Below are 25,770 nucleotides of genomic sequence, written 5' to 3' on the forward strand. Positions count from 1 at the left end.
CCCCCAACGTTAGGCTATATATGCGGAGTTTGAACTTCTGTGTCTATTACCTGGCATCATGCACTAGTAGCATATCATATGGGCTATTCCTATTCCTGTGAGTCTATTAGTCTAAGTGGCTGTCGTTCTATCTTCTATTGTACTTTTATTATAGGATGATATTTGAGTTCTTTTTTCTTTCTTTCTTAGGGCAAAAATGTCATATTTCTATCATATATTATTTCACTTACATCTGTCTTTGATGGAAGCTTCAAAACCATTGAATTCAACACAGACAGAATTTCCACTTGACTGAATTTCTCACTTTTTTCATTTTTTTTGCAAGAAGAAGAGGACTATGATGAGTACTACAGTAAATCATAGCAAGTGCATCAAAAAGCCTCCTGTGGAATATCAAATTGATAGATGTTATTACACCCTGTTAAAAGTAAAGTACAGTAAAAGGCAGTAAAATATACAGTAAACATAAACAAGCTTATCATAAAATCATAAAAATGGTCAATCAGTCAATCAATAAATCAATCAATCAAGGAACAATACAAACAATCATACACAAAGGATATAAAATAGCATAGCTGTGGCCGAACACAATTCTGCCCACACACTCACAGACAGACAGACAGACAGACAGACAGACAGACAGACAGCCAGCCAGCCAGGCAGCCAGCCAGCCAGACAGACAGACAGACAGACAGACAGACAGACAGACAGACAGACAGACAGACAGCCAGCCAGACAGACAGACAGATAGACAGAGAGACAGACAGCCAGACAGCCAGACATAGAGACAGACAGCCAGCCAGCCAGCCAGACAGCCAGACAGACAGACAGACAGACAGACAGACAGACAGACAGACAGACAGACAGACAGCCAGCCAGACAGACAGCCAGACAGACAGCTAGACAGACAGACAGCCAGACAGACAGACAGCCAGACAGACAGACAGCCAGACAGCCAGACAGCCAGACAGACAGACAGACAGACAGACAGACAGACAGACAGACAGACAGACAGACAGACAGACAGACAGACAGACAGACAGCTAGACAGACAGACAGACAGACAGACAGACAGACAGACAGACAGACAGACAGACAGACAGACAGACAGACAGACAGACAGACAGACTGACAGACGGCCCTGGTAACCAGCCCCAGTGAATCCTGCTGATAACTGCGATCCATATGGGGCTGGATACAAGGAATCATGGGACAGGGGTTGCAAATTAGCTCTGGCAATAAAACCCTCAAGCAATGCACGTGTTTATTGTTTTTAAATAAATAAATAAATAAATAAATAAATAAATAAATAAATAAATAAATAAATAAATAAATAAATAAATAAATAAATAAATAAATAAATAAATAAAGCAAGCATGACACCACCAGGTAGGCTGCATGTCGTCCGTCTGTGTCATCAGTGCAGGAGAAAGTTGTGCTCGGGGCACTTTGAGCTATGAGGGGTCAAGCTTTCATGTTTTGACACATCATTAAAGTGGAACTTGGTGTCTCCATAGAGATAGAGAATCCTTCCCGGGGGCATTTGAGACCTCGTTTCAGCAGCACATGCCAGCCTGCTCCACTGTGTGATTGGTCTCAATCGGGACTTCTGGAAAATTTAACTGGCCTCATTCAAAATGTCATTGCTGTTGTCATATCTCATAGGGTTCCATCATTAGCCCAGGACTCAGAAGCCCATTCAAATGCAATTCTATCATTTATTTAAAATCTGTATCTGAAAATTAAACTGGTTTCCTGAAAAGTAAATTGAACAGGTTTTAATCTGACAGGAAGGAATATTTAGATCTGATCATGCCATAAATAAACTGGCAAACCAATGGCCAGAATAAAATGTTGGTTGGCATCTTACATTTCTATAGTCTGGCAGTAGCCAGCTGTAGATACAATACGTCTGGAACACAACTTTTCAAAAGTGGTTAACGCCCACCCACCAAGACAAAAAAAGAGGCATGGCAGACATGAATTGACCAACAACGGACCTCGTGGTCGGTGCGCATGTAACTGCCGTTACAGCCCAGCCAATCAGATTTCGCCACAGGCTTTCTGATGACGTAACCCGGAAATTTGACTTGTGATTCAGACCCTCCGTTGCTGGAAGTGTGCTGATATAAGACGTCAGCACACCCCAGACGTCGCCCCAGACCAGCCAGACACGATCGGCACAGTAGCCAGTTGCAGGAGCCCCAGCTACCTCGACATGTCGCAGGATCCACGGCTCAAAAACAACATAAATGCGGTTGGGTCTAATGGGTCTAGGCCACAAAAGCAAATTGGTTGGGTTGGGTTAGGTTAGGGTTTTGGTGGGAATCGAAGCAACTCTCTGTAATCACGTTGCGGCCCAAACCAAACTTTTGTCACTTTAGTGTGACAAACAGGTGAGCAACACCTGATGAAAACCTTGAGGACTCTAAACATTGGAGAATTTCAGTGGCCATAGGGTCTACAGTATTTCATTTTTACTAGCAGTGACAGTGTGTAGCTGGTATTGTTTTAACCTTGTGTGTGTGTGTGTGTGTGTGTGTGTGTGTGTGTGTGTGCGTGTGCGTTAGGGCTGTTGAAACGAATTTTGATATTCGAATATTATTCGAATTTAATAATTATGAACGAAATTCGATTATTATTATTTTTTTAAAACGAATATTTTTTTATTTAAAAAAAAAAAATTTTTTTTTTTTTTTTTTTTTTTTTAGAACACTAGAACAGTGACAAGTTCTGACAACATACTTGAAGAAAAGAGTGTTAACTGAAGTTGACTGTTGAAGCTGCTATACTGATGTAAACCTACCTGTAGCTCTTAAGTGTCTTAATGTATGTTCATTCATTGTTAACTGAAGTTGACTGTTGAAGCTGCTATACTGAATGTAAACCTGTAGCTCTTAAGTGCAATACGTGACAGATTTTTTTGTTGTTCATGGCTCATTGTTGTTTTGGCAAAGTTTACTTATTTGTTTATTGATAAGGAGCTCAAACAAAGGCTGTGTCTTTTTTTATTATCAATTATTTTATTTTAGCATTTCAGACAGCACCAATACATCACTGATGAATATTAACTAAGCTCTGGTTATCTGACCTATTTTCTAATGCAATGAATGTATGTACATTGTACAAGGAACATGTTTTCTTAAATAAACATCATTGCTGGACTATTTGTGATAAGCCTAATATTATTTTGAATATTCATCCACCATTCACTTTTCCATCTACATTTGGTAAAATGCTTAGAAAAAGTTTTACTTGGTCAAACCCAAAGATTCAGCTATATTTAGAATCAGAACACAACATAAGAGAAGACAACAATTCACTCAGACCAAATTTTTTTTTTATTTTTTATTTTTTTATTCAATTAAAAATTAATTAAAATATTCGAATATAATTCGAATATTAAAATGTATAAAGCACTGAAATTCGAATTTGATTATAGAGGGAGATTGACAGCCCTAGTGTGCGTGTGCGTGTGCGTGTGCGTGTCATCAAGGCAAAATGTGGTCCTGGAGACACCCTACACAGAAGCTGTTTTCAGTTCTTTGCCAGGTGTCGGTCTGTCTGTGGACAGATATTGTTACATGAAGCATTCAAAACCATGCAAGAGGCAGTCACCAAACTGTACAGGTGTGTTAGTTGACATCAAAATGAAGGCCGAGTTTGAAAATGGGTGTGATCAGAGCAAAGGGGCGCGGCCCAGCAGCACGCTGGCTACGCCCCCTGGCCCCACATTTGTTTGAAGTGGCAGGCGTTCAGTTATGTCATGTGTGGATATGGAGCGACACTGGGGATCCTCATTACATGTGACCCTGTCTTTCTTTACCACCAGGACGAGCTCTGGATTTTACACTGACAACTCTATAACAAACTGCTTTACAGGGAGCAGGTGACGGTGGTGAGAACAGGAACAGCAGTCATCCAGCCCTGCCTCCCTCCCTGTCCCTCTGTCTCGCTCCAGCTGTGCTCTTTAAGAGGCTCAGTGTGGGGGGGGGGGCCGGGCCCCAAGCTCCTATTCTGGGCCCATCTCAACTCATGGTCTGGACTAAGTTTAGACAGAGAGGAGAGATGATTGGAGGGGGGGGGGGGGGGGGGGGGGGTGATGAAGAGAGAGAAGATGATAAAAAAGAATGGTCCAGCCACTTGGATGACAGGGATTACGTGCCTGTCATAGACTGTATAATGTACAGTATAGGTCTCCTGATCGCTCACACAGACAGGCAGACAGACAGACAGACAGACAGACAGAGAGACAGACAGTGAGACAGACAGACAGACAGACAGAGAGACAGACAGACAGACAGAGAGACAGACAGACAGACAGACAGAGAGACAGACAGTGAGACAGACAGACAGACAGACAGACAGACAGTGAGACAGACAGAGAGACAGACAGACAGACAGACAGACAGACAGACAGACAGTCACACAGACAGACAGAGAGACAGACAGAGAGACAGACAGACAGACAGACAGACAGACAGACAGACAGACAGACAGAGAGACAGACAGACAGTGAGACAGACAGACAGACAGACAGACAGTGAGACAGACAGACAGACAGACATAGAGACAGACAGTGAGACAGACAGACAGAGAGACAGACAGACAGTGAGACAGACAGACATACAGACAGACAGACAGTGAGACAGACAGACAGACAGACAGACAGAGAGACAGACAGTGAGACAGACAGACAGACAGACAGACAGACAGTGAGACAGTGAGACAGACAGACAGAGAGACAGACAGTGAGACAGACAGACAGACAGACAGACAGACAGACACACACACACACACACACACACACACACACACACACACACACACACACAGTGAGACCGACAGACAGTGAGACAGGCAGACAGACAGACAGACAGACAGACAGGCAGACAGACAGACAGTGAGACAGGCAGACAGACAGACAGACAGACAGAGAGACAGACAGTGAGACAGGCAGACAGACAGACAGACAGACAGACAGACAGAGAGACAGACAGTGAGACAGGCAGACAGACAGACAGACATATTTTTGGTTTGTTGCTACAGCGGTGAAATGAGAAGGCTGTAAAGTCTGTGTCTCCTCCTTGACCTAAGTTTTGTCATCTCGTTCACACAATACGACAGTCCGGCTGTCTCTTAGCGTGTGTCTGTGATGGCACGCCACACACACACACACACACACACACACACACACACACACACACACACACACACACACACACACACACACACACACACACACACACTGTCTCTCACAGTATGACTGTGATGGCACGCCACACAGTCATAAAGTACAGCGCTTCACTTCAATGTTGATCCACCCACGTGGGACACATGGCCACGACAATCCTTTACCATTTCAACCGAGGATAGAAGCAGAGTTCTGGAACTTTTTAAGGCCTCAAATATGAAACGTTATATCTCGCTCTGGGATCCAGCTTTCTGGGGAAAAAAAAGACCTGTCTGTCTTGTCATGTGGGGTCGGTCTTGACAGATGGAGAGCCAAGTTCCACTCTGGGTCACAATCCAAAGCTTAAATAACCCTTCATAGTTGTCGGCCAAGTTATGCAGCCCAAAAAACTGAAGTCAGTGTTTGAATGTGAATGTACGAGTATTTAATATCCCTGCATGTTTCAGATAAGGATATGGAAGATATGAAAGCTTTGATGAAGTGGGGCTGGAACAGAGAAATGTACAAGTTATTATGCCTGTGTATAAACTTTAAAAATCACAGAGGAATCTGAGGATCTTGCCGATCTTGCAAACAAGAACATGGGGGGGGGGGGTATACTGTACAGTACTCTCACAAAATGCTTTCATAAAAGTAGAAGTCACCAAGGAGCAGTGTTGCAGTCAAGTCACTATATCTCCAGTCCAAGTCGAGTCTCGAGTCCTCAGTGTTCGAGCCCAAGTCCAAGTCTGAGTCACCAAAGCAGAATCCAAGTCGAGTCCGAGTCTGAGTTCGGAGTTACTGAACATGACATGAGCGTGTCATGTCCCCCCCCCCCCCCCCCAAAAAAAACACCACCCATATCCGCTAGCCACTAATCCTACCCATCCCTTGAATCCTGACTCACTAGCACCTTCCTATCCCTATGGCTCCTTTTCCTTCGCCCACCCCTTGCACCCCCCAAACACCACTCATATCCCCCTAATTAAATGTCCTACCGAGCCCTCGAATCCTGACTTTCTACCACCTTCCTATCCCGAGCTACGGCCATTTCCCCACTAAACTCACTCAGCGTCCATGAGTGACTGACTGACTGTCCTGACTTTTCCCATCTCGTGAAAAAGAAAGCAGGAAAAGTCATCAATTAACAAGTCTGAGTCCTCGTCTCCGACTTCCGAGTTCGAATGCATGAATGCTCAAGTCGAGTGGCTCGAGTCCAAGTCAAGTCCTGAAAATGGGTCCAGGACGCAGACTTGAGTCAGAGTCCGATTCGACTCGACTACAGAACAACACGCTGCATAGCTGTCCTGTACCTTTACCCTTTCCTTTACTTCATTCACAAAATGTCGACATCTTTAGAACAGAAAAATCCTTTGAGTTTATTCACTTATTAATTCCGGATTTCTTTTTCACAACAATGCTGTGTCGTGCTCAGTGTTGGGGGTAACTCATTACAATAGTAACATATTACATGTAATATATTACTTTTAGAAGTAACTAAGTCATATAACTTATTACTTATAGGATTTCAGTAATATTATACCAGTTACTTTGTCAAGTAACTCAAGTTACAAATTGAGTTACATTTTTTTTATCAAAGCACATTAAGATACAATCATTTCCTAATCAAACTGTGTGTTTTTATGCATATAACCACTATAGATGACAATAACAAAGGAAAATAATTACATTTAGAATTTTGCATTGTTTACACTGACTTCAAGGCAGTTGAAATGATTTTTCAGGATTGTTTCGGGGCGGCGATGTCATTCTGCTGCTGCTGTTTTTTTGGTGAAAGTAATGGAGTAATGAAGTAGTGTAATAAGTAACTAGTTACTCTACACAGACAGTAATATTGTAAAGTAACTTATTACTTTCAAATGAAAGTAACTAGTAATATGTAGTATATTACATTTTGCAAGTAACTTGCCCAACACTGGTCGTGCTTTGACATGGAGCCTTTTGTGTGTAGCACTCTGCCTTGCTGGCTGTCACAGCGCAGCAGCCACAACACGGTCCTCACAGCTCATCATATCAGCCTGAGCCAGTGTTTACAGAGGCTGAGAGACATGAAGCTCTGCTGGACCAGAGGAGCGGGCCTGTGTTGGGGTGGGGATGAAACATGGAGCTCTGCTGGACCAGAGGAGCGGGCCTGTGTTGGAGTGGGGATGGAGCTCTGCTGGACCAGAGAGCGGGCCTGTGTTGGAGTGGGGATGGAGCTCTGCTGGACCAGAGAGCGGGCTGTGTTGGAGTGGGGATGGAGCTCTGCTGGACCAGAGAGTGGGCTGTGTTGGAGTGGGGATGGAGCTCTGCTGGACCAGAGAGCGGGCTGTGTTGGAGTGGGGATGGAGCTCTGCTGGACCAGAGAGTGGGCTGTGTTGGAGTGGGGATGGAGCTCTGCTGGACCAGAGAGTGGGCTGTGTTGGAGTGGGGATGGAGCTCTGCTGGACCAGAGAGTGGGCTGTGTTGGAGTGGGGATGGAGCTCTGCTGGACCAGAGAGCGGCCTGTGTTGGAGTGGGGATGAGACATGGAGCTCTGCTGGACCAGAGAGCGGTCTGTGTTGGAGTGGGGATGCTCTGCTGGACCAGAGAGCGGGCCTGTGTTGGAGTGGGGATGCGGCCCTGCTGTCCCACACTGGAATGTTAATGAGGTGAGCCGGGCAGAGAAGAAGTGACCCGTCCCGTCATAACTGGCCAGCAGCTACGTCCCAAAAAGCAGACAGCCCGGGCCAGCAGTCGGTCAATGTGTCCTCTGGATACTGTTTGTCTGCTTTTCTTGTGTAAGACAGACTGCATGGACTGAGAGCGAGAGAGGGAGAGAGAAACGGGGGTGTAAGGAAGACTGATGAGAGGGAAGTATAGAAAAATATGTATAGGAGCCTCCATTATAATATGTATCAAGAAATTGCTTCTTCCTATTCTGTGCATTCACAATTCACCCCCCCACCCCCACACCCCCCCATACATACATGCACGCGCGCGTGTGTGCGCACACACACACACACACACACACACACACACACACACACACACACACACACACACACACACACACACACAAGAACACTGAAGGTGGATGTTGTGTTTATATTAAGCAATATTCCAAAATGAGATTGAGTTGACTTCTCTTCAAAACTAGGCAGGAGTTGACGATCTCTTTCCTTGTTTGGCAATACCCAGTTGTCACAACCCTGTGCATGAAACTAATGCATAATTGATATTAATATGGTCATTGGCAGGTGAATGATAGCTGAATTGAATACAAACTATATCTCTGGTGGTGCGTGCTACATGTAACTCATTTGTGGAAGGAGGCAGGGGCTAAAACAGGAGGAATAGGAGCAGTGAGGTATGATCAGTTGCCCAATAACAATAAGCCAGCCTGTTCATTTTATATACCTGTAAAATGTCGGTATATCTGAGTGAGCAGTCACAATTGGTGCTTTGTGTTTGATCACCCGCTGTAGGTCCTTATCAGATACTGACCCCTAGAGGACATTCTGTTGTTATACAGTACTGGCGGGGGGAAGGGGGGGTTAAGAAGCCATGTGGTTTATTCCTATGGGCTTCAATTCAAATTCAAACGTGAAGAAACACGTGAGATACCACACAGGAGATTCATTGAATTGTTAAGTCTGTGGTAAAGGTTTTGGTAATGAAGCACACTTGAAGACACACCGGATAGTCCATACAGGAGAAAAAACATTTAATTGCTTAGTCTGTGATAAAAGTTTTAGTCAAAATGGACAGTTGAAGACACACATGAGATACCACACTGGAGATACATTTAATTGCTCAGTCTGTGGTAAACAGTTTAGTCTAAATTCAAGCTTGAAGAGACACATGATAGTCCACAGAAGAGAGAAACAATTTAATTGCTCAGTCTGTGGTGAAAGTTTTAGTCTAATTTCATCCTTGAAGAGACACATGATAGTACACAGAAGGGAGAAACAATTTAATTGTTCAGTCTGTGGTAAAAGTTTTATTCAAATGTCAAACTTGAAGACACACATGAGAGTCCACACAAAACAAACAATTTCATTGCTCAGTCTGTAGTGAAAGTTTTAGTCTAAATTCACACTTGAAGAGACACATGATAGTCCACAGAAGAGAGAAACAATTTAATTGCTCAGTCTGTGGTGAAGGTTTTAGTCTAATTTCATCCTTGAAGAGACACATATAGTCCACACAAGAGAGAAACAATTTAATTGTTCAGTCTGTGGTAAACGTTTTAAAAAGTTTTGAAAAAGGTCGGTGACTGAAACGTCACAGTAAAACAAATTTGATTGCAACTTAACAGTGTGCGGACTCTTTTTTCACTAATTACGGACTTTTTTGTCTTTGCCCGACGCACCTGTCCTGAAAGATGTGCGGAGTTTCTCTTCAAAAGTTTTAATCGAAATTCAAACTTGAAGACACACATGAAAATCCACACAGGAGACAAGTCGTTTAATTGTTCAGTCTGTGGTAAAAGTTTTAGTCGAAATTCATCCTTGAAGACACATGATAGTCCACACAAGAGAAACAATTTAATTGCTCAGTCTGTGGTGAATATACCTGAAGAGACACATGAGATACTGCAAGTCAAAAGGCTGAAGTCATGAGTAATTGGTGTTCAAGGACAAGTCGAGTTGCATGATCAAATTTGCGACTCAAGTCTGACACGAGTCCAAGTCCATACCTCTGGTAAAATGGGTAAAACGTATACAACTCTTGCAAAGCTTGACTCCGCTAAGCCATCTTATTTTCAGTGCAGTGGCTCTAGATTGTACATACCGATGACACTAGAGACTTTCTCATGTCATCGGTATGTACAATCTAGCTCAGAGGTGGGCAATTTCCCGCCCCCAGAGGGCCATACTGACTTACATAAAATAGGCGAAGGGCCACACATTGGACATCATACCTGCCAACACTCCTGATTTTTGCCTTTTTTTTGCCTTTTATTGAGGTTTTGTGGATTTTTTATTTTATTTTTTAAGACGTTGGGGGCCGGATGGAGATGGTCCAGGGGCAGGGGCCGCATTTCTCCCATGTGTGATCTAGCTGCTGCACTGAAAATAAGATGACTGAGTTTTAACTTTTACTGTGTATCAAAAGCACTTATATCAAATGTGCTTGAATAGTCACAGTTCAGTTCTCAACCAGAAAATATCGAAATCTATATCTAATTCCCCAAACCACTGACTACAATCATCGGCTTTCCTTTCTCAAATTATAACTTAAAACAACCATATCACTGCCTATAACAATACTGCAAGAGAATAAATAAAGAAGAGATGCATGGCAATTTCTAGGATCAATTTATTAATTCAGTCACTTTCCAGTATACTATAGAATACTGTAAAATAATTAGTAAAAAGCAAAGGTAATAAACATGAGTTGTGTTATGATTATGAAAGCCATTATTAATGATAAAATACTTGCAGTGTTTACTTTTGTCTAAATTGACAAATACATGTCATTCATCAGAAAAACACTTAATCTAATATGAAGTCTCACTTCTCCAGCCTACAGCCCACGACTAATAGGCTACATGAAGAAAGCGCAGTACAAACATTGACGTAGATTATAATATCTGCTGTGTACAAGCTATTATACATTAATAACTGAAGAAAGTTTAAAAAATAAACTATACATTCTTATAAAAAAACATATGAGTGCATACTCATTTGATACAATGTACATTGGTCCAAGGACTATTTGTTACACAATATTTGTCATAATAAACAAAACACTTGAGATAAACTATGTAAAGAACAAGAACAATACCTCTACAGTTGGGGGGGGGAGGGAGTATTACTGTGTGTGTGTGTGTGTGTGTGTGTGTGTGTGTGTGTGTGTGTGTGTGTGTACACGGTGTGACTATCATATTGGCACATTTTGAAAACACAACATGACGTAAAACCAAAACTATCAACTGTAGTTTCTCATTAGTACCAGCTCCTTACCTGACATGATGAAAGATAAAATACTTATTCCAGTATAATTTATAATAGTGCCACTGCTTTACATAAAAAAAAACTGCATATAAAATCAAATAAATACAATACAAATAACATAACATAACATAATGTAACAGTGTTTAAGGGACTCTCTGCTCAAATAAGCATGGGAAGTAAATATAAGATAATACCATAATCCAAACAAATGATGTGATATGGATTAAACAATTGTGTCACAAGCAGAGCAGCAGCCAGCTAATTAATTGACTGATCAATTAATCAGTTAATTAGAAGAAACCACCATGTCCAGTTCTTTGACTCCCTCCTGGCTGGAGGTGAGGCCACAGCTGCCTGAGAGGGGGCTGTGGCTGGCAGATCTGGGCGACAGAGCTGGGGAGGGAGGGGCCTGGGCCAGACCGGGCTTCTTAGGGGGGATGGGTGGAGGGTTGCCCCTGTCTGCCCTCGGGATGGTGGGTGATCTAACCCCCTGGGGGAGAGCTCCAGCGGCCCTTCCGATGACTGGAGACAAGGGGGCTGCCAGGTTGCGGTAGTCTGTACCAAAGGGTGAGTTGTTTGGCGCGGAGAGCTTTGGGGTGGTGGCGTTCTGCTGGACGACGGTGGTGAAGCGAGACAGGACCTGGGTAACGGTGCTACGGGCCATCTGCTTGACGGGGCTGGCCTCCGGAGAGGGGCTGGGTGCGGGGGAGAGGTCCTTTGGAGAGAGGGGGGGAGCCGGAGCAGGCTGTGCGGCCTGGGGCTGAGGCTCTGGATCCAAGGTGCCCTGGAACTTATGTCGCGCAGCGTGGAACCGCTGGTTGATGCCGGCCTGGTAGGAGGACTGGTAGCCCCCGGGAACGGGGCTGCCCGCCGTGCGTTGGGCGAGGACAGGAGAGGAGCAGGGGGAGAGCGAGGTCTGGGTGTGATGCGGGACAGGGGCTGTGGAGTTGCCGTTTTGGTTTCCATTCTCCAGACACATCATCTCTGAGAGTGTGCTGGTTGGACCATTGTGCCCGTTGGTCTCCATTAAGCAATGGTGACCGTTGACGTTGGGCTGGGCAGGTGTGTGGTTTCCCTCCTCCTCAATGTCCTCAACCTTAATAGTCTCTGTTGTCGTCTTTTCCAGAGGAACCTTTGTGGCCCACTCTTCCTTTGTCCCTCCTTCCACTGACACCATATCCTCCCCCCTTACTTCTCCCATCATATTGGCCACCTCCAGCTTCCTCCTCAGCTCTTCCACCTGATTTACGAATGAGACAAGAGACATACATTATAGAAAGCCTTGAAGCCCTATTATGTAACACTGTCTTTTTGGTAGCTGCATCCCAGAGTGGTTTGACAGGGTCAAGTTGCCTGTCACTTTTAACTCCATTTCCTGCACATCTCCTTCAAATAAAAAGTTTTCCACTGACAAACTAACAATCACTTTTATTGTGAAGTACGTGTAGGAAGTCACTTAAAGGCCTTTACTGGACATTTTAAATGGACATGATCCCATGGTCATTATCCCCCCCCTACAAACACATACACACCCTCCCCCATTATATATCACTTTAAAGGACTTTTACTTTGCACTTTATAATTTATTATTTGAGATTATTTTCTGTTTGCTCCATTTTCTGCTATTGTTGTGATCGCTGTGCTGCATACTGCACAAAGACAAATTCCTCACTATGGCTATTACAGTTATCTTGTATGTTATAAACACTGCAGAAAGGTAAACTCAGTAGAGAGTACAAGCTGTACAAGTATAAGGCTGATATCTGAACGTACCAACGGGGAAGTGTAACATTTATTAACGTTAGCATCTGTAGCTGTGGGGGGCGCAGTTTCCCCAAATAGAAAAACTACATAATGGGGCTTTACAGGGAAAATTTGGTTGTCAAATGTGAGCAAGAAAATGTCATTCACGTTTCAGTTTCTTATCTTGAGGTGAGATTAGATGAAATAACATTAGATTAAATGCCTTTACTTTAATCAGAAAGAGGTAAGACGTGATACTGTCCAGCAAAAAGAAAAATACCCAATATGCAAAATGGGCAAACGGCACCATAAGTCTGATGCCTATATGATGGTGCTTCACACCTGTTGTTGTAGCTGACAACAGTGAGCTTGCTCCTTCTTCAGGCGTGAGCGGAGCTGCTCTCGCTCGGTGTCAAACTCAGCCAGCTGCTCCTCCACCCGGGCCTCCATCCGCAGGGCCCTCCTGCTCTCCTCCTGCAGCTCCTCTCTCAGGGCCTGTGACGCCTCCTTCTCCTGAATCACAACCAGTCTAATCAGCCAAGCGGAGCCAATCTGCACTAGCCTAATACTTAAGTTAGAATATATAAACGGAGGCAAAGTATACAGATGCAATAAATGGCTTTAATTTGAAATCACAGTAATAATGGCAATACCTTGTCCAGCTTACGGCCCAGCTCAGTCAGCCGGTGGCCCTCCTCCAGAGCCCTGGCACTGGCCCACTTACACTCTTTGGCCAAGGCGCAGGAGAGCTGTTTGTGCTGGGCCCGTTCTTCTTCTAGCTGGTCCGTTACTCGGCGCTGTTCTTTTTCCAGCCGCCGGACCTGGCTTCGTTCAAATTCCAGCTACAAAAGACGGAAGCTCGTCAGGATGGAATTGACGGTAAAAATGGTTTCATTTTAGTCGCCCTCTGTTTTAAGACTTTCAAGGTGTTTCACACTAGACCTATTGCATCTCAGCCAATCAATCATTCAGATTTGATTTATTCCGCCCATTTACAGTCAAATCAGAATCAGAATCAGAATCAGAAAGACTATGATTATACTATTATTAATCTACTATTAATGGCAGAGCACCTGTTGTTGTAAGCGCTCCCTCTCCTTCTCCAGGATGTAAGTCACATCATCTCCCTCCGCGGTGTCCTCCGCATGCCTCTTCCTCTCCTCCTCCAGATCTGCAATGACCTGATACAAACACAGGGGGGAGACAGAGGGACATGAATGAAATGTTTTCCCTCAGCAGTTTGGTCTGTTAAGTATTAGAGCCAATTATGGTTACTTTGAAGCCATGTGATTACTACATTGTAAACATAGATGCTCGTGGCAATTGGGTTAAAACAACCACACAGTTTAGCTCATCTAAACGAGTAACCTTTATAAAAACAAAATAAAAACAGTGCAAGCCTAAGACGATTTGCGTTTGTGTGCAGTTCTCAAGATCCTAGCCATCCAGTGGAAGTCATTATTTGCAACAGTCACTTAATACCGTGCACAAAGATTTCACGAACTAAAAAACAACCTTTAGGCCTACAGTATCATTTCAAATGTAATGTCACAAGACAATCTTCACTTCAGGAGAACTACAACTTCCTCCACTGATGCCTTCCATATTCTATCTACATGTTATGCACTCACAAGAATGAGAGGCATTTTGAATGACTCTTGAAGCTCTGCACTGCTAGCATTGCGCTGCACTGGTTGCCTCAGCCAGTTTCTTGGGATACTTTGTGCCATGGGAACCCAGTTTCATTTCCCACTGATTTTCTTTAATCTGCATAAGAAACCACACGCACTCATATAGCCACACACCCACCCTCCTGTGCCGGCTCTCAGCTGCAGCCAGCTGGGCCAACATCTTCTCTTGCATCTTCCGGCAGTGGCTCACCACCAGCTTGAGCACCACCAGAGGGTTGGAGGTGGAGTGAGAGCAGCCTGGCTCCTTGCCGTGGCCCCCCACAGCCTCGCTGTCTCTCTGCAAGGCCAGGAAAGGGTCGCTCAGGTTGTACCTGCCATAGCGCTCCTGGACGTACAGCTCTTTACGCTGGGCCTAGGCGAAGAGAAGAATGAGACGGTACATTCATGATAGTGTAACGATGGTAGTGGTTGATTTTCAATGAGTTACTTTTCTACGTTTGGGTAGTTATTTGTTTTGTGTATTAAGTTATTATTAGTATTCATTATTTAGCAGTAAAATTGTTCATAGGTAGAATAGCCCTGGCTGTGATTTATGATTTTGTTCCACTTTTTTTTTTTTACAGTAGGGTTTCAATATGGCTGCAGTAGTTGAGTCCGGTCTCGAGAGCAGTTGTCTTGGTCCTGAACATTACTGATGTAATGCTTGACTTTTCCCCCTAAAAATGTTGGTCCACTTTCATGTATTCTCCCCATTACGACGATTTAAAGAGCATCGTGGTGTTTTTTTGTGATATTTTTTATTTTTATGAAGGGGGTTAGGTTACAGGTACAAACAAAGCAAGGTCATATTCTCTGGAGTATAAGACAAAGCATAATCATTGGACTTTTTATAACAAGGAAAGAGAGAGAAAAGAAAAGTTTTATCTCATTATTATTATGAGATAGATTTTTGTTTTCTCTGTATGTATGTATTGTATGTACGGTATGTATGTATGTATGTATGTATGTATGTATGTATGTATTGTATGTACGGTATGTATGTATGTATGTATGTATGTATTCTATGTAAAATAATCTGGGGAAAAGGGGCTGCAGAGAGTCATAGAGAGTCAGAATTTGCATATCATAGCAGACTTGAGTATAGGCCTTGCCGGAGGTCTGGATTCGCCGAGTGCACTTCTAGTTTTGAAATCCCATTGCTATATACCCCTCGCACATATTAATGAAATGTGGTCTCAAACCTGCACAATGCTCTTAAGGAATTAAACATACAGTATGTAAAGGTCCTCAAACTCAAAATCCTATGCATTATTCAGTTGTAGGGTTTAGTGCAGAGTTCCTGTCGATAGATCTACATCTCCGTTTATCTTTAAGAAACTCTTCACGCAGTAGTTGTACAGATTTAAGATGTAGCCTAAACATGTACCTGTATATGTACACAATTTAATTTGGTATATTTCTGTCTATTACTGGAACAGTACTCGATATGTTCTGGTTTCGGTCTTGACTCAAACTCGACCTGACCTGGTCTTGAAATTGACTTGGACTCAACGAAAGTGGTCTTGACTAACAGCCCTGGGTTGCAATCCATTCAAGCAAGGACTATCATCACCTGATCTATAAAGTGACAACACAAGAGTACCAAACAATGAAGTCAGAGTGCTTTTCAGCTACTTTGATAACTGTAATCCCTGGCTGTCATGTTTTGAAGCTCCTACAACAACAACATAACAAGAATCCTCCACCAGCCTTCTACACAGGCAATCAATTGCTGCAGCAGAACTCGACATACCAAGAGGAACATCTCCAGTCAAATCAAGATAAAGGAAGGGGAGAGAAAGATACGTGACCTTGTGAGGCAGCTGAATTCACGCCAAGATCATGAAATCACGCTCACATGACAAATTCATCTCGCCACGCTCCAATCTATTGGTTTGAATCTGAACCACCAGTGGTTTACACCAATCGGCGTCCTATGAGGCAGCTGCGGGCGGGCTTTAGGTGTGACACAAGTGAGAAGTGAGCCTGTGATGGATGGTTCATCCAATCACCCGCCAGGTATTTTTTCAAAGTGCCCGCCCCTAAACCCCAAACGGTTTCACAAGCGACTTGTTCCCAGAGGGTGATGGGAAAACAAACCATCTGTCAGCGTCAGGTTAGGGGAGAGAGAGAGGGCGAGATAAAATATGGAAGTAAGTGAGGAAAGGCATAAAAAAACATCTACCAGAACAGAAAGAGTGCTAGAAGGAGGAAGGAGCAACAGATGGCATGCATCTGTCTGTGTTTAGCAGGACAGCCTACACAGACTGGGCCTTTAGCCAAGGCACACCTGTTCTCTGTTTCACTCGTGACAAAGGTGGGATAAGCAGTGAGGCACTCCAGCTTCAGCAGATGTGTCTTAGTGTGTGTGCAGTGAGTGAGCAGGCCTGCAGGAGGAGCTGGCCATGTGTCTTAGTGTGTGCAGTGAGTGAGCAGGCCTGCAGGAGGAGCTGGTGGCCATGTGTCTTAGTGTGTGCAGTGAGTGAGCAGGCCTGCAGGAGGAGCTGGCCATGTGTCTTAGTGTGTGTGCAGTGAGTGAGCAGGCCTGCAGGAGGAGCTGGCCATGTGTCTTAGTGTGTGCAGTGAGTGAGCAGGCCTGCAGGAGGAGCTGGTGGCCATGTGTCTTAGTGTGTGCAGTGAGTGAGCAGGCCTGCAGGAGGAGCTGGCCATGTGTCTTAGTGTGTGTGCAGTGAGTGAGCAGGCCTGCAGGAGGAGCTGGCCATGTGTCTTAGTGTGTGCAGTGAGTGAGCAGGCCTGCAGGAGGAGCTGGTGGCCATGTGTCTTAGTGTGTGCAGTGAGTGAGCAGGCCTGCAGGAGGAGCTGGCCATGTGTCTTAGTGTGTGTGCAGTGAGTGAGCAGGCCTGCAGGAGGAGCTGGCCATGTGTCTTAGTGTGTGCAGTGAGTGAGCAGGCCTGCAGGAGGAGCTGGTGGCCATGTGTCTTAGTGTGTGCAGTGAGTGAGCAGGCCTGCAGGAGGAGCTGGCTATGTGTCTTAGTGTGTGCAGTGAGTGAGCAGGCCTGCAGGAGGAGGAGCTGGCCATGTGTCTTAGTGTGTGCAGTGAGTGAGCAGGCCTGCAGGAGGAGGAGCTGGCCATGTGTCTTAGTGTGTGCAGTGAGTGAGCAGGCCTGCAGGAGGAGGAGCTGGCCATGTGTCTTAGTGTGTGCAGTGAGTGAGCAGGCCTGCAGGAGGAGGAGCTGGTCATGTGTCTTAGTGTGTGCAGTGAGTGAGCAGGCCTGCAGGAGGAGCTGGCCATGTGTCTTAGTGTGTGCAGTGAGTGAGCAGGCCTGCAGGAGGAGGAGCTGGTCATGTGTCTTAGTGTGTGCAGTGAGTGAGCAGGCCTGCAGGAGGAGGAGCTGGCCATGTGTCTTAGTGTGTGCAGTGAGTGAGCAGGCCTGCAGGAGGAGCTGGCCATGTGTCTTAGTGTGTGCAGTGAGTGAGCAGGCCTGCAGGAGGAGGAGCTGACCATGTGTCTTAGTGTGTGCAGTGAGTGAGCAGGCCTGCAGGAGGAGGAGCTGGTCATGTGTCTTAGTGTGTGCAGTGAGTGAGCAGGCCTGCAGGAGGAGGAGCTGGCCATGTGTCTTAGTGTGTGCAGTGAGTGAGCAGGCCTGCAGGAGGAGGAGCTGGCTATGTGTCTTAGTGTGTGCAGTGAGTGAGCAGGCCTGCAGGAGGAGGAGCTGGCTATGTGTCTTAGTGTGTGCAGTGAGTGAGCAGGCCTGCAGGAGGAGGAGCTGGCTATGTGTCTTAGTGTGTGCAGCGAGTGAGCAGGCCTGCAGGAGGAGGAGCTGGCCATGTGTCTTAGTGTGTGTGCAGTGAGTGAGCAGGCCTGCAGGAGGAGGAGCTGGCCATGTGTCTTAGTGTGTGTGCAGTGAGTGAGCAGGCCTGCAGGAGGAGGAGCTGGCCATGTGTCTTAGTGTGTGTGCAGTGAGTGAGCAGGCCTGCAGGAGGAGGAGCTGGCCATGTGTCTTAGTGTGTGCAGTGAGTGAGCAGACCTGCAGGAGGAGGAGCTGGCCATGTGTCTTAGTGTGTGTGCAGTGAGTGAGCAGACCTGCAGGAGGAGGAGCTGGCCATGTGTCTTAGTGAGGTTTCAACAAAACAGGATCAAGAGATTAGAGATTAGAGAGGACAGTATCCTCCCGGGCAGGGTGGGGTCAGAGGTCATGACTGATACCCACACCACTTGAGAAGTTTAGTGCACAGCCATATTCACCCCTTTCTCTGGGCTTTACAGACTATACCCACCTATCAGTCTTTTTACTAGAGGGGTTACAGTATAACTGTAACACCCACCTACACAAATCACACTACATTACATTATAGTGGAACTTAACAAATACAGAAAGGGAACTAATTTAAGTGTTTAATTTGTGTACAAATTGAATTCATCCAGTTAAATGCAAGTCTTCTCTTGCAGACATATACACAGCTAAAAGATGCTATGAGATTCATCTTAACAAACTGGATTATCAATTTGCAGGGAAATAAGAGCGGGAATTCTTTCTTCTGCTCAGGGAAATAGAAGAGAAAATATTTAGAACTGGGCCGAGAACCAAATACAAACCATATTCCATCGCAGATGACTGGCTTTGTGATAGTCATCTTCTAGAGTATTTGGCTCATCTATCGCAAAAAGGGGGAGGAGGGTGTGTGTGTGTGTGTGTGTGTGTGTGCGTGTGTGTGTGTGTGTGTGTGTGTGTGTGTGCATGTGTGTGTGTGTGTGTGGGGCTGTGAAGTGTTGTTATTTGATCCGGTCCATTGGGGCTGGTGTGAAGGCGGATAAAACAGGATGCAGTGGTGAAACAGGAAAATGCAGGGAGGGAGGCAGGGAGCCCAGGAGAATTCAAAAATGCCTCTCAAATGTGGGCGCTGTCTGCAGCCCACTGACCAGCACCTCACCTGCAGTCCACTGACCAGCACCTCACCTGCAACCCACTGACCAGCACCTCACCTGCAGCCCACTCACTGACCAGCACCTCACCTGCAGCCCACTGACCAGTACCTCACCTGCAGTCCACTGACCAGCACCTCACCTGCAGTCCACTGACCAGAACCTCACCTGCAGCCCACTGACCAGCACCTCACCTGCAGCCCACTGACCAGCACCTCACCTGCAGTCCACTGACCAGCACCTCACCTGCAGCCCACTGACCAGCACCTCACCTGCAGCCCACTGACCAGCACCTCACCTGCAGCCCACTGACCAGCACCTCACCTGCAGTCCACTGACCAGCACCTCACCTGCAGTCCACTGACCAGCACCTCACCTGCAGCCCACTGACCAGCACCTCACCTGCAACCCACTGACCAGCACCTCACCTGCAGTCCACTGACCAGCACCTCACCTGCAGCCCACTGACCAGCACCTCACCTGCAGTCTTGTGTGTGATGGAGGAGATCTACTGTACAGTAGTCAGCATGGCATAGTCCCTGTTCTCACTATCTTAGGGTTTCCAAATCTGGACTGTACCAAGTCAGTAACGCAGAGGGGGAACGGAACATGTTGTTGGAACTGAAACACCAATATATCTACTGTACTATTGACTCAGAAACAAAGAACTTGATATTCTTTGCTGGGAAGACTTTTTTTGAAGACATATTCAGCATTTACATTTCTAGTTTCTCAAATTCTGAAACTTTAAATGATGACATAACTTAATAAATTGTATACTCTCCATTCATTTGTTACAGTTGGTATAGTTTTTTTATTCTAGAAAAGGTGGATTTTTCATTTTGCAGAGAACTCTGTCAGACAGATTAGCCCAGAGCCCATTTCCTGTTCCCATCAGTGACAGACTGGCCTTACATGTCCCTTCTAGGGTAGAAGATTAAGCTTAGATCAGCGTTTCCATTTTTAACAACTATGTTACTCAATCTCTAAAGTCTTTCATCACTGCTTTTGCATCCACTAATGCCACTTAAGTAGGGAAAAACAAGCGCTGGTTAGGGTATGAAGGAGTGGACTTTTATTTGATTTGATAAATGACACGATTGATTTGATTAAAAATAATCCTATATTTCTTTCTTTTAGAGACAAACCAGTAATTCTGCACTCGTAGGACTACTCTGTTTTCCTTGGCATTTTATTAATGCACTCAGCCTCCATGTGTTTTTACCATGACTGGAAACCTAGCCTTTACATTTACTATCACACACACACACACACACACACACACACACACACACACACACACACACACACACACACACACACACACACACACACAGTGTCCTTCAGGGCACAGGCAGACGTCCACACGCAGCACAAAAGGGAGGCTGTTTGCCTCGCTTCTCCATCACCCTCCACTGCTGCTGGGGAGGTGGAGGGAGTGAAGAGAGAGATGACAGGAAACACATTCCTCACATGACTTATGTTTAACACTCAGCTCCACTACAGCTCTTTCACGCCTTCATATTGTGCAGTGCAGTGCACGGAGAGTATCATACACAATACACATTCAGGGCACGGCTATCAAACGGCACACTATATAATATGTCCTTGTATTAACTATAGCACCAACTGATTATGAATCAAGTCCTGTCTTCGGTAAATGGTTTTGCTCAGAGAGCCATGTATTGGTTCAAACCTAGCTCATCTTGTGCTGTCTGCACTCCTTCAGTAGCACATGTGTTGGTGAGGACATGGCTATGCTGCTGAAGGGAGGTGAATATACACTGTGACCCCAGTGTCCTACACAGTATATTTCAATACTGCTTACTAGGGATGTCACGATACTACAATTTCTACTTCGATACCGATACCCAAGAAAATATCGATACTCGATACCATTTTCGATACCACGCAGGGGGATGACAACACATCAAGAGGCATAAAAAATAAACAAAGACAGATGGATGGAGAGATGCACGCTTCTCCATAATCTAGACCTGATAAAACTCATTAAAAACTTTGCACTTACACAGCAGATTACCCCTGATCTAGTCATCAGCCAATGTTGAAGCAACAGATACCCACTAATGACAGGGAGGGAGAAATCAGTAGTACGTTTGGTTTTTCATTAAGAGAAAGTACTGCTGATATTGATACTGTTGCAAATGAGTATTGTGTCCGTTTCAAATTTTTAGTATTGATACTTATTGATACCTGTTGCAAATTAGTATTGTATCCGTTTCACATTTTTAGTATTGATTTTTATCGATACTATCAATACTTTTGACAACCCTACTGCTTACCCAGTGAACTGCTAGCACCAGTCAAATCAATCAGAAATTCTCCTGAGTCGTCCTAAACCTCCAATGAGCTGTGTGTAAACGACAACACACAGCAGTGCTGCTAAACTCATTTGGGGCCGAGTTAGGTACTGGAGTGATGATGGCCGTGTTGTGTGTGTATAGGCTATATGAAAAATGTGTGTGCGATATCGCAAAAGTAACAGACACCTAAAAAAAAAAAGAAAGAAAAGTTGAACACGGAGTTAGGCTACACTCAATGGATACATCTCAAAGCTGGGAAGGAAGTCCATTTGATTTTTGTTTTTTTTTAGCTCTATTTAAAATGCTGCCCCACTGTGAAGGGACAGACCAACAACAAAGTCAAACATGTTTTGAAGTCATTTCATTTGAACAGATTCGGTTGAACATGCCATGTGGAGTCGGCAGTTAATTAAAGGCTCATTTCCATATTTTGAGTCCCGTTTGAACTTTCGAGTAAAGACTCCTTCCAAAGCAAAAGGGACTAAGTGGATCAGTGCAGGCCAGGGCGTTGTTGTGCCAAAACATGAGCATAGCCAGAGACTCACTTCCTTTTGAAAGCCACAGCGTGGAGAAGTGAGCAGCTGCACAAGTGAGTCACAAGGGGAGAAATGCAGCAGTGGCGCATGGTTAGAATGCCATTGATAGTTCTGTCTGATTGAATATATAAAGATGATAGAAGAAGCACGTCGTTAACCTGACATCCCGTACTTGACCCTTACACCGGGGCAACTCATTGGATCTCGGAAAACCTTGAGACTGGAGGCTGCAAGATGAACACTTTTCACACATTTAACCAATGGAGGGGGGTTGGAGAAGACGGAGAAAAGTAAAGAAAAGACGCACACAAAAGATACGAGGTGAACGGTTCGTCAGCTGATGGACGGTTTATCAAAATAAATACTACATTATTTTGCTTTTACTGCCAAGGTGACTTGTGGTTTTAGTTTAGCGGAGCGTTTCCCACATGACACATCCGTTAAGAGACTGCCTCGAGCGACATGACATGATGTTTCGAATGACTGGAGGTTCACATGCAATCTGGCTGTTGGGAAAGAATACAGAGATGTAGGAAACTGATAACACTCTTGCTTTCATGCGAAGACAAGACCCAAGATTCCACATGGCCAATTCCTCCACAAACAACAGCAGCTGAATGTTGTGAAGGTCTAACCGAGCCACCTCCTGCCGCCTCGATCCTATCCCTTCCTCTCTTCTCCAAATCATCTCCACTGACATACAGTATCTCCAGTCCTCAATCCTCACTACTCTCATCGATTCCTCTCTGTCCTCTGGTCTTGTTCTGACTGCTCTAAAGACTGCTAGTGTCAAGCCTCTGCTTAAGAAACCTTCCCTTGACCTTACTGCGATCCACAACTACAGATCTGTCTCTCTTCTCTCACTACTTTCCAAAACCCTTGAAGGCTTCTTCTCACTCTACTGAGACAGCTCCCCTTGCGGTCACAGAGGCCCTGCACACTGCTAAGGCCTCATCCCTCTCCTCTGTCCTTGTCATCCTCGACTTGTCTGCCGCTTTTGATACAGTTAACCACCAAGTCCTTCTCTCCATCCTGTCTGACCTAGGTATCGCAGGATCTGCACGTTCCTGGCTTGCTTCCTATCTCTCTAACCGCTCATTCCAGGTGTCCATGGAGAGGATCCATATCCAGACCCTGCACTCTTAGCACCGGTGTCCCCCAGGGCTCAGTCCTGGGCCCCTTGCTATTCCTTTTCTATATCAGATCTCTTGTCCGTGTGATCTCATCTCATGGCTTCTCTTATCACTGCTACGCCGATGACACTCAGCGCTACCTCTCCGCGTCCCACCCTCAGACACCCAAATCGAGGCACGCATCTCTGCATACCTCAAAGACATCGGTGCATGGATGTCTACCCACCACCTCAAGCTCAATCTTGGTAGGACAGAGCTACTCTTCCTCCCAGGGAAAGACTGCCCTCTCACAGACCTCCCCATCTCCATTGACAACACTACCGTGTCACCCTCTCAAAAGGTGAGATCACCAGGAGAGATCAAACGTAGTTTTTGTTAACAGCTCAGTGAGTGTACCCCTAATTAAAAGCACTGAAACAGTCAACACTGCCGCACTGATCCAACCCGCGTGCTGAATGGGTTAACAGTGTGTGCTGGCAGAGCCATGAAAGAAGCAGCCATATTCCTCTCGAGCTCCGGTTAAGGCCAATGTTTATTTGTTCACTCCTTAGTCTCCCTCATTGAGTCATCAGGCGCCCAGTGTGCTGGAACTCTTCTTGCCTTAGATGGCCAGATCCCAGGAGAGATGTAGGAATGTGGTCTAGACACAACACATGAACCTTCAGCAGCTCAGTAGATGGCTGCCCGCTCGACAGTAGTTTGTTCAATGGTGCGTTTTACACCAGGAAACTGAATTGCATTCCAAAATCTTTTACCGTTGTAAAACTAAATATGTGAATATAAAATCTTGTGGTATTAGTGTTAATGTATCAGGATGGTGTATAGCTACTTTAACGAGACACGTCTTTTGCAACAAAACATGCTGCATCATTAAATTGCTTAAAACACAAGACATATTCATCACTGCCTATGTTTCACAATAGTGTCATTATCAAACTGTTACTAAACTGTGTTTAGTCAGTTGGCTCCTCTGTTTAAATGACATAACATCCTGACAACCGTTCAAACAGTTCGGGTACAGAAAGCAGAACAATGACGTGGTCCTTCAGGACAGCAATTGTGGGGAAATAGCCTGACAATCCTCCCAATGTGATGCATCCTAAGGTAGAAACTAGCTGCTGTGTGGCTGGTTGACATGTTATAACTATGTCTAGTCCAGTCATTCTTAACCCTTTTCATATCAAGGACCCCTTATGTAGTCCACATTACTGTACCCCCCCCCCCCCCCCATGTGATTTTGTTAATAATTGAAACTATGATCAACATAGTCTACATTTCTTCTACATCCTATAATTGTGTTAAAACTTCTTGCTAATTAAATACGTTTAACAATTCATCGATTTGCTGGGGGGACCGCCTGGAACGTCCGGATCGCACGTTGGGGACCACCGGTCTAGTCTACATTATGGCTATTAGAAATTGAGCTAAAATGTTCAAGTTGACTGGGGTGCATGGTTCATGAAATGTACTGTATGAGGGTGATGGTGAAATGTGACCATCATCATCTCTGCTATCTAAACACAAACCTTCTGGAAGAGCATAGGATAGATCCTAAACAGTATTTGCTTAATAATAATAATAATAATAATAATAATAATAATAATAATAATAATAATTAGTATTATTATAATAATAATAATGATAATAATAATAATAATACATATGACTTATATAGCACTTTTCTAGGTACTCAAAGACGCTTAAGAGAGACATGCACACATGGCATTTCTTGCACCTATCTGTTCACACTAAGCATGGGGTCGTGGGGTTTTCCAGGAAACGGCTGCCATCATCAGGGTTACATGGGTTACATCTCAACTCCCTTAGCTCATTTCCTTCTCTCCCTGTTTCCATATTAACATTCTTGTGTCAAATCCCTTTCGCTGCCAGATCCTTGACTCGAGCACACTGGAGGTATTTATGACCAAGTAATGCCCTGCCTGCACCCTGTAAGCATTAGCATAGATGTGCATTGAGTCCTTTGGCACACCTTAGTCTTTCCATACAAGCATCTACATGACGCACAAACATACCCTGTTAACATGTCAGGCAGCACTGCAGCTCTATTGGTAGGTACCTTGAGGGCGTCGATGACCAGGTCCCGGGCCTCCAGCTCTCCCTCCAGGATGCTGAAAAGCATCAGCAACTCTGGCTGGCTCAAACTCTCCATGTTCAGCTTGGACTGCTGGGATGAGAGAGACGACTTGGTTGGTCGATTGATCAACTAGTATCATATCATGTGTTAGTAGGGCTGCCCCCTATTAGTGGATGAGAAGAGTCTTAGAGGCCATTTACACCTGGCGTTAACATGTGTTTTCTGTGAGCAGATTGCAATCAGATTGTGTTTTATCACTTGAAATGCCA

General features: G+C 44.9%; 1 protein-coding gene across 1 annotated transcript; it reads right to left on the bottom strand.

The window, feature by feature from the left end:
- Positions 1-10,550: 10,550 nt before the first annotated feature.
- Positions 10,551-25,554, bottom strand: LOC310798200 (CTTNBP2 N-terminal-like protein). The gene is made up of 6 exons (XM_083660678.1): positions 25,484-25,554; positions 14,668-14,901; positions 13,932-14,039; positions 13,512-13,700; positions 13,201-13,371; positions 10,551-12,355 (listed from the first exon to the last, which is right to left on the bottom strand). The coding sequence occupies exons 1-6, from the start codon at positions 25,544-25,546 to the stop codon at positions 11,402-11,404; spliced, it is 1,719 nt and encodes a 572-aa protein (XP_083516804.1). The 5' UTR covers positions 25,547-25,554; the 3' UTR covers positions 10,551-11,401.
- Positions 25,555-25,770: the final 216 nt, after the last annotated feature.

This window comes from Poromitra crassiceps, assembly GCF_964638095.1.
Source record: "Poromitra crassiceps genome assembly, chromosome: 25".
NCBI lineage: Eukaryota > Metazoa > Chordata > Actinopteri > Beryciformes > Melamphaidae > Poromitra > Poromitra crassiceps.

Excerpts from the sequence above, each read along its gene's own strand:
- LOC310798200 (XM_083660678.1), bottom strand. The coding sequence starts at position 25,546 with ATGCTTTTCAGCATCCTGGAGGGAGAGCTGGAGGCCCGGGACCTGGTC. Across the intron at positions 14,040-14,667 it reads CTGAGAGCCGGCACAGGAGG|GTCATTGCAGATCTGGAGGA; the intron begins GTGGGTGTGTGG and ends TGTTTGTATCAG. Across the intron at positions 12,356-13,200 it reads GTTGTCAGCTACAACAACAG|GTGGAAGAGCTGAGGAGGAA; the intron begins GTGTGAAGCACC and ends TTCGTAAATCAG.